Raw genomic sequence first — 15,762 nt, forward strand, 5'->3', positions numbered from 1 at the left:
CCAAGGAACAAGAGTCTTTTAATTTCACGGCTGCAGTCACCTTCTACAGTGATTTTGGAGCCCCCCCAAAATAAAATCTGTCACTGTTTCCACATTTCCCCTTTCTCTTTGCCATGAATTGATGGGACTGGATGCCATGATCTTAGTTTTTTGAATGTTGAGTTTTAAGCCAGCTTTTTCACTCTCCTCTTTCACTTTCATCAAGAGGCTCTTTAGTTCTTCTTTGATTTCTGCCATAAGGGTGATGACATCTGCATATTTGAGGTTGTTGATGTTTCTCTTGGCAATCTTGATTCCACCCTGTTATTCATCCAGTCTGGAATTTTGTATGAGCATAACTTGTACTCTGTATGCAAGTTAAATAAGCAAGGTGTTGAGGTACAGACTCAATGTACTCCTTTCCCAATTTTGAACTAGTTTGTTCCTTGTCTGGTTCTAACTGTTGCTTCTTGACCTGCATACAGATTTCTCAGGAGGCAGGTAAGTTGGTCGGATACTCCCATCTCTTTAAGAATTTTCCACAGTTTGTTGTGATCCACACAGTCAAAGGCTTTAGCATACTCGATGAAGCAGAAGTAGATGTTTTTCTGGAATTCTCTTTCTCCCATACACGCCAATGTTCATAGCAGCACTATTTACAACAACCAAGAAATGGAAGCAACCGCAACGTCCATTAACAGGTCTGTGTTTGAGGGAACAGCAATCAGAGCAGAAAGAGCTCTGTAGGTCCTCATCCAAGCCCTCACATTATCCTGGAAAACTGCAGCCCAGATAGAGTGAGAAACCTGAGCAAAGTCCCACGCACAGGTTGGGGGGGGGCTGAGTTTAGAACCCTGACTCCCCCTCCAAGGGCTCTCCCAGGTCCCTGATTCAACACAGCTGCAGAATTAAGTCTGACTTGACCCCCAAGACCCGATGGATATTGTGTGTCCAGCTCCCCCACTTCCTGGCTACCAGGTTCCCTTGCACTCTGTTTCCTCATCTGTGAAATGGGGGCCAGAACAGCCCTCCCTTCACGACTGCCAGAGACATGGCAGAAGAGCTGGTCCCGCTCACCTGAGGCCCCATCACCCAGAAATCTGGGACTGTGCTCCGGACCAAGGGCGTGTGTGTGTGGGTGCGTTAAGGTGCTCACACCGTGCTGACGCTTCCAGGGCACACCTGGTGCGCACCCGGGGAGGGGGATGGGGGCGGGGTCTCGGCTCGAGGGATCTCATTGGCTGGTGGGGCGGGTGATGCAGCCAGGGGGCGGGGCTTGGGCTCCCGCCTGAGCTTCACCTCTTGGCCACAAGTCCTACTTTGCACTCAACCGGTGAAGCTTCCTTCCGCAGCACCCCTCTCTGCCCCGTCCGCCAGCGATCACCCGCTTCCGACCCTGTTCCGGCCGCATCCCTGGGTCCGGCCCCGTCGCCATGAGCTGCTTCGAGAAGGAGGGCAGCTGGAGCCTGTCCTTCGCGGGCGCAGGTTTCCTGGGCCTCTACCACGTGGGGGTGGTCCACTGCCTGAGGCAGCGCGCCCCGCGCCTCCTCCGCGGCGCCAGCCGCTTCTATGGCTCCTCCTCTGGGGCGCTCGTAGCCGTCAGCGTCGTCAGCGGCTTGTCTGTCGGTGAGTCCGGCGACTGACTGCGTGGACCAGGAGCGCAGGAAGCATCGGCTTGCCTGCCCGAGTCGACGCTGATTCCAACCCGCGAGGGTGGGCTCGGAGAGGGGTGTCTCAGGGAGCCTGGCGCGGTGCCCTGCGCTCCCTACAGCCAGCCCCTTCCCACTTAATCCTTATGAGAACCCCAAGGACGTGGGACCACCGGCATCCCCATTTTCCAGAGGATAGATCTGAGGTTTAGAGCCTGGAAGACTGTTCCCAAGGTCAAGAGACTGCACAGAGCACTTATTTATTTATTTTAATATTTATTTATTTGGCTGTGCCTGGTCCCTTAGTTGTGGCATGCAGGATCTTTTAGTTGCAGCATGTGGGATCTGGGGATCCCTGACCAGGGATGGAACCCAGGCCCCTTGCTTTGGGAGCCCAGAGTCTTAGCCACTGGACCACCAGGGAAGCCCCCTGCACAGAGCGTTTGGAAGCAGCACTGGACACAAATTCTGAGCTGGAGTGGAGGGGGGAGACCATTCATTCCCATGGCACCCGGGAGGGAGGTCAGGGGCTGAGGACCCCCTCCCTCCGCCACCCTGCAGACTTGTGCTGCTCCCGCCTTATGGCCGTGGTCAAGCAAGTGGAGCAGCTGAGCCTAGGCGTCTTCCACCCTGCCTTCACGCCCATCGAGACCATCAGGCAGGACCTGCAAGACTGGATGCCCGCCGACGTTCACATCCTGGCCTCCCAGCGGCTGGGCATCTCACTGACCCACTGTCCCAACGGCGAGAACGTCATTGTCACCGACTTCGCCACCCGCGATGAGGTCATCGAGGTGAGCAGGGGGCAGGACGCAGGGCCTGGCAGCAGGTGCGTGAGTGCCATCTCCTACCCCAGTGGCCTGCAGGCGCCTTCCAGGGCAGACTCTGCTGTGGGGCCCTGGGAAGGGGGCGCGGATCAAGCAGGAGATAGACCTCATTTTGTTTACTAGTGAGGGAGTTGAGTTGCACAGGGGGGCGGCCACGTGAGTATGGCTCCCAAGCCTGCTGTTCGGAGGCCTCTCAGCTGTACACGGAGGGTATGTCTGGGGTAGAGGGGTCAACTCAGGCTTCTTCAGTCGGGGACCCCTGGGTCTGCTCTTCCTGGAGGGGGGGTGCCTGTCCACCCCAACCTGGTCCCCAAGGTGCTTTTTGACGCAGCAGGGAAGCATCGATTCTCTATTATGTGCCAGTCACCACCCCAAGTGGGGACAGCAGAATGACACAGACAAAAATCGTTGTCTTCTGGGGGCTCCTATTCAAACCTGTGAGGGTACAGATAATGGCCACAAGCTCATGTAAGGAAATAAGAAACAATCCAGTGTTGGAATAAAATCGGGGGATACAACAGGGAGCCCCTGAATCAAGGAGGGTCAGGGTCCCTGGGGAGCTCAGAGAAGTGTCGGGCACAGCTCTGCTCAGCCTTGCCACCCGGGTCCCTGCAACAGAATCCTCTTCACCATGGTGCCCCATCGCCCCACACGGGGACCATCTCTGGGTGCTGACCGGTGTATGCAGTGCTGTGATAAGTCACTCCAATCGTGTCCAGTTCTTTGCGACCCGATGGACTGTAGCTCACCAGTCTCCTCTGTCCATGGGATTCTCCAGGAGGGAATACTGGGGTGGGTTGCCATGCCCTCCTCGACGGGATCTTCCTGACCCAGAGGTCAAACCTGCGTCTCCGTGTCTCCCGCATCGGCAGGCGGGAAGCCCAGTGTGTGCAAGAGAGGCGCCAGTCCTTTGCTGCGAGTTCAAGTCCATGGGCTCCTGGGACTCCAATGAGTGTCCCAGATCCGAGCCTGGATGGCACATAGTATGAGTGTCCCAGATCCGGGTCTGGATGGCACATAGCGCAGGGCCTGGCACTCAGCAGGTGCTCAGTAAACGCTAGCCGCTGGTGCTCTGATGACGAATCCATGGGAACAAAGCTCTCAGCTGCACCTCTACCCTGTCAGAGGTGGGATGGGTTCTGCATCTCCCAGAAAGTGCTGGAGGGATGTTTCCAGAAGTCGAGTCCCAAGAGACAGGTTCTATGCTCGATGAGTCTGGTAGGCCCTAGGTCAGCGGCTTTCAACTAAGGGTGATTTTCCCACCTGGAGACATTTAGCAACATTGGAGACATTTTTGGCTGTGACAGCTCTATGTGAGTTTGTGTGTGTGTGTGTGTGTGTGTGTGTACGCGCGCTTGCGAGCACAAATTACTGACAGCTACAGGGTACAAGCTGGGGATGTTGTTAAACATCCTGCAATGCACAGGACAGCCGCCCTCCCGCCAACGGAGACTTCTCCAGCCCCCAAACGTCACTCGTATCAGGGTCTCTGTTTTCACTGCAGGACTTGTCAGAGCCTCTACTGGGAGGGGTAGACAGTGTTTTCCAAATGGGGAGAGAATCAGGGATTCTTGTCAGAGATGCCCCTGGTAGGATGACCCCTGGTCCAGGGAACACACTTTAGGAGACATACCTAGATTCTCGGTGGAGAATTCCTGGCAGTTGGATAAAGGAGTAATGACACTTGGTGTCTGTCTATCCTTGAGGGAAAAGTCCCAGCAACAGTCCTGAGTCAGCAAGGGACCTAGCAGGAAGAGGAGGGCAGGTGTCACGATGGACTCCTGTTCAAATCGCCTCCTACGTTTCTGTTTTTTGGCTGCACTCCACAGCCTGCAGGATTTTAGTTCCCTGACCAGGGATTGAACCCTTGCCCCTGCAGTGGAAGCGCTGAGCCCTAAGCACCAAACCCTCAAATCCCTTCTTAACTCTGAGAACTAGGCTGGGACGAGGTGATACCTCCCCTCCCTGGACACGGCTCTCCTGACTCCAGTGTGGGCTGTTCTGGGTTAGTCTGCACGCCCAGAGTGGGTCCTGAACTCTGGGAACGTAAGCGATTGTGTTATCACTGGCTTATCTCCCCAGGCCTTGGTCTGCTCCGTGTACTTCCCTTTCTACTGTGGGACGATTCCTCCCACGTTCAGAGGGAAGGTGAGTGCACTTCGGGGGCTGCCCCAGCCCTACCGAGGGGTGTGTGGGTGGAGGAACCAAGGCTCCTGGAGCACTTATTGGGTGTGTCAGCTGCCCCCACACCCTGGTCCCAGGGGTGCTCAGAGCAGCCCAGGTTAGGGGCTGGCCTAGTGGTTCGGGGCAGCTGGAGGTGACCTGCTGCAGCCAGTTTCCGGGGGTGGCTTCGTGGCCGTGTGGGTGGAGAGCACCCCCAGGGCAGCCAGGCCCCCTGAATTGCAGCGCTACATTGACGGTGCTCTAAGCAACAACCTGCCCTTCGCGGACTCGCCCTCCGCCATCACCGTGTCGCCCTTCCACGGGACGGTGGACATCTGTCCCCAGAGCTGCTCGGCTAGCATACACGAGCTGAATGCCTTCAACGCCAGCTTCCAGATCTCCACCGAGAACTTCTTCCTGGGCATCACCTCCCTCATCCCCTGCAGCCCCGAGGTAGGTCTGGCCCCCCCACTCCCCGTTACCAGCCTTGAAGGTGTTAGAGGCTTGGCCGTGAGCTAGTGCCCCGTGAGTCAGACTCTGTGCCCGGGAGCCCTCCCCACAAGCTCGGGGCAGTTAGGGTGTGTGTCCTGAGCCTCATGGTCAAGCCCTTAAACACAGCCTGGGCTCCCGATGTGTCCTGACTCATGCTTCACATCAGGGCAGCACCCCAAGGCCACCTCTGCTGAAATGGGGTTTAAGCCAGGCCTCTGCGGGTGCTATTCAGGGTTAGGCTCGGTGACAAGGTACTGCGGCCATCTCCATTCCTCAGGGAAGGACACTGAGGCTCAGAGAGGGTAAGCAACTTCTTCAAAGTCACACAGCCTGGAAACAGCAAAGCCAGACTTCAGATCCTCAGCTAGCCCGAACCCATGATCAGTCTTAATGGCTGCCCTAGACTGTGGCCAGACTGACTCTCTGTAAGGCAGCAAGGTACAAGCACAGAAAAAGGTGGACAATAGACCCCCGTTTCCTGCTTTTTGCTCTTTGGGAATTTCTGGGACGTGGGTGATTTGATAACCGTTTGTCATCCTAACAAGCTCCTTCATGCCAGTCACACTCTGGCCCTCCCCTAGTCCTCCACTTCTTTTATGGTTGTGTAGTATTTTGTAATTCATGAAACAAAGTCCTGTTCATTTAAGCTGATCCTCCCTACACCCATGGAGTGGACAGAAAATCTCAGCCCGATTTTACAGCTGAGGAAGGCGAGGCCTGCAGGTGACTCTGCTTCTGGTAGGGCTCTGATTGAGAGCCTTGGCCATCTGAGGGTGGTCCTGGCCATGAACACCCAAGGGCAAAGGGCACTGCCATGTATTGATCTGTAGGGCTCAGACATTCCTGGCCAGGCCTTGTGATCCCATTTTCCAGAGGGGGAAACTGAGGCCAGAAAAGGAGAGTCTGGAGCAAAAGCCCCCAGCCCCCAGGGTGTCTCGGAGTGGGAAGGTGAATGAAGCTGTCGGGAGCGAGTTGCTGGAGAAGATGCCTCCCCCCTGAGGTCCTGGGACTCTCCCCATTCAGTGCTGGCCAGGGACACTCGGGGTCCTCGAGTCCTGCTGAGAGGGGGTCTCGGGAAGCCCAGGCTGCCCTGGGATCCAGTTGAAGATGAGTCTCTGGCCTGTGGCTACTGGCTCGAGGGGCGGCACAGGCCTGCTGCACCCCAGCCTCACCCGTGTGTTGGCAGGTAATGGCCGACAGCTGCAGACAAGGCTACTTGGATGCCCTGAGGTTCCTGGAGAGACGCGGTAGGTGTCAGCCCCCCACAGGAGCTGGGCATCGCCCCCCCCCCCATGTGAGTGCCAGGTAGATCCCACCTCTCAGCTATTTGAGTTCTCAGGGACCTTGGCTCATTCATTCTCTTCCTCAGCGTCTGCTCTGTGCCGGATGCTGGGGACCCAGGGAGGAATCGCATATGTCTCGTAGTCTCCAGCTGCCTGCTGCCTGGTGCAAGGGGGACAGATCAAGAGAGAGACATCCCCCAGGATGATGGAGGGATGCTCAGGATCACGGGAGCCCAGCGGGGGCACCTGACCCAGTCTGGTGGGTGGGGTGGGCAACGAGGACTTCTTGGAGGTGGTGACTGATATGCTGGGTTTTAATTAGTCATGAAGGCTACAGAAATATTGACAATGGGAAGGAAGAGGGCACTCTAGGCAGGGAGAAGAAGGGCAAGAGCAAAGGCACAGAACTTGGCACTTCGAGGGTGCATACCTCAGTGGGGCCATAGGGGTGTGTGTGTGTGTGTGTGTGTGTGTGAGACGGAGCACTGGGCCGGTCAGAGAGGTCTTCTTAGCTGGAGAGCTTGGCTGTCATCCCACAGGGCCGTGCTCTTCAACATGGTAGAGCTGAGACTTGAACTCAGGCCGTCTGGCTCCAGAGCCCATGACCCTTGACCCCCACTCTATGGCCCCAAACCCTCGGCAGCAGGAAGCACTCACTGAGCACATAACATGTTCAGACATAGAAAGCTCCAACCTGGGCTCGAGCCTTGTGTATTCATTGCATCTGAACAACCATACACAGCAGGTCCTAAGTTTCCCCCCCATTTTCTAGGGAGGGAAGCCACGTGCGGAGCTGTTAGATCACGGAGCTGGTGGTGGTGACCCCAGGATCCGAGTCTTAGGCTGGGTCTTCTGGGCCTGGGGCCTGTGAACCCCTAGAAAGCACACAGGAATCAGACGGCAGACAGTGTGGGGCCAGGGAGCGCAGGACGAAGTCATTCAGGACCCGCTGAGGGCCCGCCCATCCTGCAGCCAACGGGTCCCCAGAGCTGGCTTTGGGTGCCGAGGGGCGCGGGTAGGGAGGGCCGCATGGGGCGCTGGGGAGGTCAGTGTCACCGGGAGGCTCCAGCTGTGGCGTCCCCCCTCTCCCCCCACCCAGGACTCACCAAGGAGCCAGTACTGTGGAGCTTGGTGTCTAAGGAGCCCCCAGCCCCAGCTGATGGGGCCCCAGGCGCTGCCCACGACGGAGGCCAGGAGGCGGGCCTGTCGCTCAACTGGGCGGTGCCCAACGTGCTGGTCAAGGACGTGCCCGACTTTGAGCAGCTCTCCCCGGAGCTGGAGGCTGGTACTGCCCCTCCCGTCCCATCTGGGCTCACCTTCCAGGTGCCCTGCACGTGGGGGGGCCCGGGGCCGGGGACCCCGCCTTGAAGGTGCTCGTGGTCTGCAAGAGGACTCAGGCGTGCCAGGCATGATGCCCAGGGCCTCTTCCACCTTGCCCCCTTCACTCCTCACCACAACCCGAGCGGGCCCGAGTGTTTTTCATCACCTATTTCGCTGATGAGGAAACTGAAGCTCAGAGAAGGGAAGGGGCTCACCAAGGTCTCAGGACCCACAACAGGGGGATTCTAACCCAAGTCTGTGCCTGAGAAAGCCAGGTCTTTGCCCACTGCCCAGGGAAGGGCAGAAGGTGCCGAGGGGCAAAGGAGAGGCACACACAGGCTTTCCAGGTGGAGACAGACTCATTTTATCCCCTGCCCCAAATACTCTGAGGATGGTACTGAATGGTCCCCCCTGGACAGTTGAGGAAACCATAGCACAGAAAGCTTAAGTGACCTGCCCAAGGTCACCCAGCTGGCAAAGCAATTAGTCAGCCCTCCTGCTCAGTTACCTAAATGTCACAAAGGCCCCAACAGGAAAGGACAGGCACATGTCGTGGCCATGGGAGTGGGAGTCTGAGCAGCATCTCAGTGAGGTGTGAATGGAGGAGCTGGCCAAGCAAAAGAGGGGCCAGATGAGCATCCAGGCGGTGGGCGTGGCCTGTGCAAATGTCCTGGGGTTGGTGGGGAGGGGCGGGGGCCCCTGCAGCTGAGGGAGAGGTGGGTTAGCAGCGATCAGCTTGGGGAGGATTGGAGGGTGGGGCAGATGGCCTCAAATGCTGCAGGAGGAGACTGGGAGCTGCTGGGGTGGGGGCGACCCCTCACTTTCAGAGTTCACGGCTGCTCTGAACTCTGGGTCCCAGTGTTGACTGCACCTAGCTGAGAGGAGACAGGCTGAAGAGATGGGAAGCTGGGAGGAGAGGTGATGGTGGTCAAGGCCAGAGCAGGGGCAAGGGGGTGGGTGAGGAAATGAGGCGAGCCCCTCTTTCTGCCTGGAAGACCACAGAGGGCACAAAGACGCAGGTCTGCATCTGGGCTGAGCCCCTGAGGTCCAAGCCTGGGGCTCTGGAACCCCGGCGGTGGCCCTGCCGCCACAAGGGGGCACCAGAGAGCGCCTCTGAAGGCCTTTACAGTATCTCCTAATCCTGGCCGCCTCTACTGATGGAGATCCCACCCGTATCCCATTTTTCAGAGGCGATGCCCTGGTTCAGGGACAGGAAGGGACCCATCCTGGGCCACACGGCAGGTTACAGGGAGCCAGGTCTTGGGACTGTGTTTTTCAGGAACCTGGAGTTGAGGCTGGTGGTGTGTGCATGGCCAAGCCATAGTCTGGAGGTCAGGATTTGGGTTCTGGCTGTCTCCCAGCCAGGATGCTGGGCCCTTGCACTCTGATCAGTTAAGGGGCTGGGGGCTTAGGAAGTGGTCGTGTGGTCACAGCTGCTGTCATCAATAGCGCCGATGTTATGGGAAGGAGGTATGGTGGGCACTTGTCCCCCCAGGGGCTGCAGCAGACTTTCCAGAGGGGCAGGAGAGGTGGAAGGAATGCAGGGAGCCTGACATGTTCCATCCTGGCCCCACCACTTCCTGGCAATGGGCTTGGCTGAGTCACTGCTCCGCTCTGAGCCTCAGTCCACTCATCTGTGAAAGGGGCACACTCTGCCATTTCAGGACTAATGAGGGAGCCTGGGCGGGGCTCCATCAAAGCAGCTGCTTCCCCTGCAGACTGGCTGGGAGTGGGGGTGTCCTCTGTGGGCCGTGGGAGGTGGAGAGGGGCTCGGGCTCTCTTCCCTAAGGGTGACCTTGAGGGGGCGGCTGGAGGGGTGGGGGGGAAACCATGGCCTCTCTCATAGCACTGAAGAAAGCCTGCATGCGGGACCCCGGTGCCTGGGCCTCTTTCTGCCGCTCGGGGCCCGGGCAGGCGCTGACGTACCTGCTGCTGCCTTGCACGCTGCCCTTTGAGTACGTCTATTTCCGGAGCAGAAGGTGAGGTATGGCCAGGGGTCCTGGGAAGGGTCTGACCTGTTGAGACAGGTGCCTGTGGCAGGAAGGGCAGCTGGCACACTGGGGCGGGGGGCAGAGCAGGGCTGGTGTCCCCACACCGCCTGACGCTGGCTGCAGGCCCTGAGGAGTCTTGGTCTCCTCTGGGAGACGGGACTGATGGGGTGGTTGGGTAACAGCTGTGACTTTAGTCCACTGAAAACGGGGTCTCGTGGTCAGCCTGGACCCTCCCATCTCTAGGATCTTTGGTCCATTGCTCCACCTGTCAGAGCCTCAGAGGGAATGAGTTCTTTCTGAGGGTAGCTCTAGGGGGTGGTCTGCCTCAGATTAACTGTGTGGCCCAGGCCAGGTATCTTGACCTCTCTGGGCCCCAGATTCCTCTTTTGTAAAATGAAGCCTCTCTAGAGCAGACTAGCAGACTAGGCCCTCACTAACTGTCTAACTTTGCTGGTTAATGGATCAATCCCTGTTGTTTGTTCATTCATTCCACCAACAGTTATTGAGGGCCCATCAAGGGTCAAGCCTTGACTGGGGGCCAGGAGGCAGGACTGACCGAGCCCCAGCCCTGACCTTTTGGGGATCACAGCCCACCGATCGTCACATATTTATCTGTGTGATCCAGCTGTGCCTACGGATACCTAGAGAGATCAACAGTGGCTATGGATTCCTAGGAGAGGTGTACAGTGGCTGGGAACTGGGGCAACTCACAAGACAGGCTATGTGATCAGGAAAGGCTGCTTAGAGTAGATAACTTTGGAGCTATAACCTGAAGGATGAGTAAGAGTCCACTAGGCCAAGAAGGATGGAGCAGCATGTGCAAAGGTCCTGGGGCAGAAGGCAGAGGGAGTAAAGCTCATCTGAGGAGCAGAAAGGGAGGCTAGTGTGACTGAAGCCAAAATCTGGAACGTGTACAAGATGGAGCTGAGGAAGCCGGCAGGGGCTAGACACACAGGGGTCTGTGGCCAGGTGAGGGGTGTGGTCTTTATCCTGATGGTTACAGGAAGGCCAAGGAGGATTCTAGCAGGGAAAGTGTCATGTATTGATCTGTATTTTTTTAAAAGTTCCCCAGTCCCCGGAAGAAGGTCTGTGACAGCGAGTCATGTGTCTCTGTCTTGCTCTATGCAGAGTCCATGACTGGGTCAGCCCTGCTGTCTGAACTGCTGGTGACCCAAAGCTGGGAGACAGCTTTCTGCTGATGTGGACTTTTCCTTATGTGGAGCTTTTAGACTGCAACCACAAGTTGAAATCAAAAAAGATAAATGCAAGTTATAGCCATTTCAGTTACAAAAAGAAGATCATTGTAAGAACATTGATGGAGCCACCTGCCCAGACCACAGGGGTCTTCTCTGTAACCTACATGCTCAACCACAGCACTGGTGATTCAGTGGTAGAATTCTCGCCTGCCACATGGGAGGCCCGGGTTCGGTTACTGGCCAAAGCAGGGTGATGTTTTGAGGCTTCTCTGGTAACTCAGTCGTAAAGAATCTGCCTGCTAATGCAGGGAGAAGCGAGTTTGATCCCTGGGTCAGAAGAGACCTGGAGAATGAAATGGCAACCCACTCTAGTATTCTTGCCTGAAAGGTCCCATGGACAAAGGAGCCTGGTAGGATACAGTCCATGGGGTCCCAAAAGAATCGGACACAACTTAGCAACTAAACAGCAACAACAGCACCCTCAAAAACACCATGGGGCAGAACATAACTTTAAGTTTGGGGCGTCCCTGGTGGCTCAGACGATAAAGAATCTGCCTGCAAAGCCGGAGATGCAGGTTCGATCCCTGGGTCAGGAAGATCTCCTGGAGCAGGAAATGGCAATCTGCTCCAGTATTCTTGCCTGGAAAACCTCATGGACAGAGGAGCCTGGCAAGCTACTGTCCATGGGGTCACAAACAGACAAAGTTGAGCGACTGAGCATACACATACTCAACATATAGGTTACAATGATAGGGGCAGAAGGTCCAGAAACAAGGGAGGGGACGGTTCAATTCACGTTTGGCTCGTCGCAGTACACCCGGTGGGCCGTCTGAGTCTCAGAAAGTGCCTGGCCAGGCGTCCTCTCAGCTGTAGTTGGGTGATGCTGCCCTCTGCTGATCCTGTGTGGTCTATGTGGGGAGCCCCAGGAGGATGCTGGGCAGGAGGTCAGATGTGTTCAGGAAGCCACCGGCAGCCTAAAGGAGTGTGGATGAAGGGGTGTGAAGGGTGGAGGGCAGGGGCTGTTCAGGGAGAGGGTGGGACAGAAACACGGAGGCCGTGCGGTGATGGTCCTCACTTGCTTGGAGAGAAACTGAGGCCCCCAAAGGTTCCCTGACCTGCTGAGACCACACAGCGGATGAACAGGGCAGCAGGGCTGCAGCGCAAGCCAGCCTGACCCCAAAGCCCTGGCCTTTCCACCCCAGGGCTTCCCACTTGTGCCCTTTGGAGTCGATGACCCCGAGGGCCTGGCGGTCTCCATCAAGTTCATGGTCTGTGGGGATCATTCCCCGCCCCCTGGTGCCTCTGCAGGTGCCGATGTGCTCCGCAGTGCAGTCAATGCGCCTGGAGCTCTGTATCCCGCTTCCTCCTTCCTTTAGCCCTGGTGCTTGGGTGCGGGGGACCCTAGCTCTGCTCCGGCCCCGTGGGGAGGGTGGGCTCTGCCAGGCTGCACACTCGGCTGGGCACAGACCAGGGCCGCTGTTGCTGCCTCTTCTCCAGGTTGGTGGCGTGGCTGCCGGATGTGCCGGCCGACTTGTGGTGGATGCAAGGCTTGCTGAGGAGCTTGGCCCTCGAGGTCTATTCCAGGACGAAGGACCAGCTCCTTAGGTTGGTCGGGTGAGACGGGCAGGCGGGCCTAGGGCAGGGTAGGTGGCTGCGCTGGGGGAGGGGAGGTGCTCGCTGGTTCCCTGGACCCTGGGCGGGCAGTCGCATCATCTGTGTCCCCATCCACCCATTCGTGCAGCCCCGGAACACGTGCTGGGTCCCTGCTGTGGGCCAGACCCATGGTGGCCTCGAGGCAGGAGCTGGCCAGTCACATCCATCAGTCTTGGGGAGGGTCACCCTGCCCCCTTCATCCCCAGGGACGGCCTGAGGTCACGGGGCAGGAGTGGGTCTCTCTGCTCTGCCAGATCCCCACCAGTCCTCCTGCCATCCTTCCAGATGTCCCCCGGGCCTGGTGTGGGGTCTCCCCAGCCTGCCCTCCCTCCTCACTGGAGACCCCAGCCTTCCCCGCTCCCACCCCGCCCCTTACACCCACATGGCACCATTTGCTAAACAAGGAAGTCGGCACCGTGTTCCCAGGCAGCGGCTACCCTGGAACCTTCCTGCTACCCCTGCTTGGCCAGGATAAGGGTTTATTGCTGAATTTGGGAGAAGAGCAACCCAGGGCTTCATCCAATCCTAGGCTCTGAAAATTTGCCTTTGCTGGCTTCTGCTTCTTCCACAGCCTGCTTGTCGCCAGCCCCCTCCAGCCTAAAGCCGATCCTCCCAAGGACCTGGCCAAGGAGCCCAGACCCACCCATCAGGCCTGAGGGGACCGTGCCAGCCCAACCCAGTGACTGGCCTCCCCTGCCTCCCATCGTGGCCCTTGTTCTGTGCCCACACCTGCCCCCAGTCCTTGAGTCCTGACCCATCTCCCGGAGCTCAGAGCCAGACCCCTAGCCCAGGGTGGGCACTGGAATTGTCAGCCACGTGGAGGGTGGAGAGGACAGAGACTCTGTCACAGGCCACGTGGGCAGGTGGCCCCCAGGAGTGAGAAGAGGCCCTCCTGAGTCTCTCTGCACCCCTCCCCCCACCGCGCTCCTGGGGCTTCGGGTTCTTCTTTTCTTAGTGAGACGCAGCCTGTTAGTACACCTCCAGGTCACTGTGTGCCCGGGTCATCCTGTCTCATCACAGGGAGAAAGGAAGGCAGGGGCTGAGACACATGTCTGGTTCTAGAATTTCCATTTGGAGGACTTGGGGCAGCACCTCGGGGAATAAGGGTTTGGGTGTGTCATAGAGCAGTGTGCAAGGTACTTCAGGGAAGGTGGAGAAAAATGCTACAGGCTCATATCAGATCCCTGGCTTCCCTGGAGGCTCAAACGGTAAAGAATCTGCCTGCAATGCAAGAGACCTAGGTTCGATCCCTGGGTCAAGAAGATCCCCTGGAGAAGGAAATGGCAACCTACTCCAGGATCTTTGCCAGGAGAATTCCATGGACAGAGGAGCCTGGCAGGCTACATGGGGTAACACAGAGTCAGACACCCCGGAGTGACTGATACTTTCACTTGCACTGATCAGGGAACAAATGGAAGTGTCAGGGTGAGGAGTGCTGCCTCTCTGATCCTTTCTGACTTTCTCTGTCCTGCACTAGCCCTCGGGGGGTAATCCCCATGCTCTGCATCACTCTAGAAACCTTGACCTCTGACTTCCTTTGGGTCTCTTCCCCAGGGAACCCCCCCGAAGGAGATGGGAGGGTGGGAGGAGAGAGAGGGATTAAAATCTCAGAATCTCAGCTACGTGTGCTTCTGTTGGGGTTCCCAAAGGCCCCTGGCTGCCACCACCACAGGTCTCCCCAGTGTGTTCCTTAAAAAGATTTTTGATGAGCAGAGCCTCCAGCCTGGCCTCTCCCTCTCTCGGGCGCAGAAGTTGCTGGGACACCAGACCTCCTCCAGCCTCTCTCAGCAGTCGCTCCTCTTCCCATCCTGAAAGCAGAGCCCACACTGAGCCCTGGCCAGGCCCTTAAGAGACACTCAGCCCCAGGAGGACTGGGAAGGGTGGAGACATGGAGGCAGGTGTGAGAGAAAAAGAAACAAAGGAATAAATGTGTGAACAAAAGACATATTCATTCATTCATCTGACTTAACGAGTTATAGGCTCTGGGGACACAGCTGTGAACAAAAGTTATATTCTAGTGGGGGTACGAGAACAGATGCTAAACAGGAAATAGGAAAAGGTGAAAATAAGACCATCTCCAGGGATGGCAGTTCTGTGAGGAGACAGGAGGGTGAGACTGATGGGGGGTGGGGTAGTTTATCAGGGGTGGGGAGCAACCTGGGATCAGGTGGTCTTGGAGGGCCTCTCTGAGGAGGTGGTACCGGACGTGAGGTCTGAGATGAGAGGTGAGAGCCAGCGGAGAGTTTGCGAGCAGGGGGAACAGCACGTGCAAAGAGGGACCAGCACTTGCAAAGGCCTGGAGTTGAGAGTGAAGAGGGGGGTGATGGGGTGCACTGTGGCCAGCAAGGCAATTGTGGGGTAGGCAGAGGTTGGGGCGTGAAGGGCACTGTTTGGATTGGGCAGTCATTGGCGGTGGTGGCGGGGGGCGCGGCGGCCGGGCGGTCAAAGCAGAGAAGCAAAAGGTGACTGAACAGTGAGTAGAATCCAGGAGGGTCTGGGGATGAGGGTGGGGCAGAAAAGGGAGTGGCTCTCCAGCTCCCAGTCCTGGCTTTCTGAGCGCCAACTGTCTGCTGAGTGTGAACTGAGCCTGAGGCACATCCCTGCCTCAGGAAGCTCACGTTCCTCTATTGCTATTTCTATGAAGGTAAAAGGGAGTCTGACCTTCATGAGCGCCCACCACTTACAGTTTTCAAAGCCAGTCATCTCACTTAATTCTCACAGCAACTCTGGGAGGTGAAGGTTATTCTGCCCCACGTTATGGGTGAGGAAACCAAGGCACAGAGTCGATCTGTGTGTTGGGGTAAGCGGTAGGGCTGGAAGTGCCCACGTGTTGTGCTCCAGGCAATGGAAGGATCTCCAGAAAAATCACAGCTTCACTGCGTACCTGCTGTGCAATGCTGAGCAAGTTCTTTCCTCGATCAGTTCTTCATTTCCTTTCCTTTCAGAGGACTAGTTGGTTTCTAAAGGGCCTCCAGCTCTGCTCTGAGCCCACAACAGAGACAATTAATATCACCATGCTCAGAGGGAGGAGAGATGATTCCAGGAGGGGATTAGCCACAGGGGGATAGGTTTTTGAACTGGGTGTTTACGAAAGCCTAGATTCTAGGTTGGCAGAAAGTCATTCCAGGAGTGGGGTTGCAGATGTAAAAACAGGTTTGGAGTGTCCCCTGGTAAGTTAAAGAGACAAGGAGTCTGAGGCTCAGATATGT

General features: G+C 57.1%; 1 protein-coding gene across 7 annotated transcripts; it reads left to right on the forward strand.

Moving 5' to 3' along the window:
* The first annotated feature begins 1,327 nt into the window (after positions 1-1,327).
* On the forward strand, positions 1,328-15,050 carry PNPLA5 (patatin like phospholipase domain containing 5). Of its 7 annotated transcripts, none has more exons than XR_006264257.1 (10): positions 1,328-1,605; positions 2,190-2,422; positions 4,538-4,603; positions 4,862-5,071; positions 6,297-6,357; positions 7,493-7,678; positions 9,560-9,697; positions 10,833-11,475; positions 12,398-12,505; positions 13,125-13,155. XR_006264257.1 is itself a non-coding variant. In XM_043441519.1 (9 exons), the coding sequence occupies exons 1-9, from the start codon at positions 1,413-1,415 to the stop codon at positions 13,207-13,209; spliced, it is 1,284 nt and encodes a 427-aa protein (XP_043297454.1). In that variant the 5' UTR covers positions 1,328-1,412; the 3' UTR covers positions 13,210-15,049. The 7 variants fall into 7 exon arrangements, 4 of the variants coding, with proteins under 4 accessions (XP_043297454.1, XP_043297455.1, XP_043297456.1 ...); XR_006264255.1 differs by having other exon boundaries at positions 9,560-9,692; XR_006264256.1 differs by lacking the exon at positions 10,833-11,475 and having other exon boundaries at positions 13,125-13,150.
* Positions 15,051-15,762: the final 712 nt, after the last annotated feature.

The sequence above is a fragment of the Cervus canadensis genome, chromosome 21, assembly GCF_019320065.1.
Source record: "Cervus canadensis isolate Bull #8, Minnesota chromosome 21, ASM1932006v1, whole genome shotgun sequence".
Lineage (NCBI taxonomy): Eukaryota > Metazoa > Chordata > Mammalia > Artiodactyla > Cervidae > Cervus > Cervus canadensis.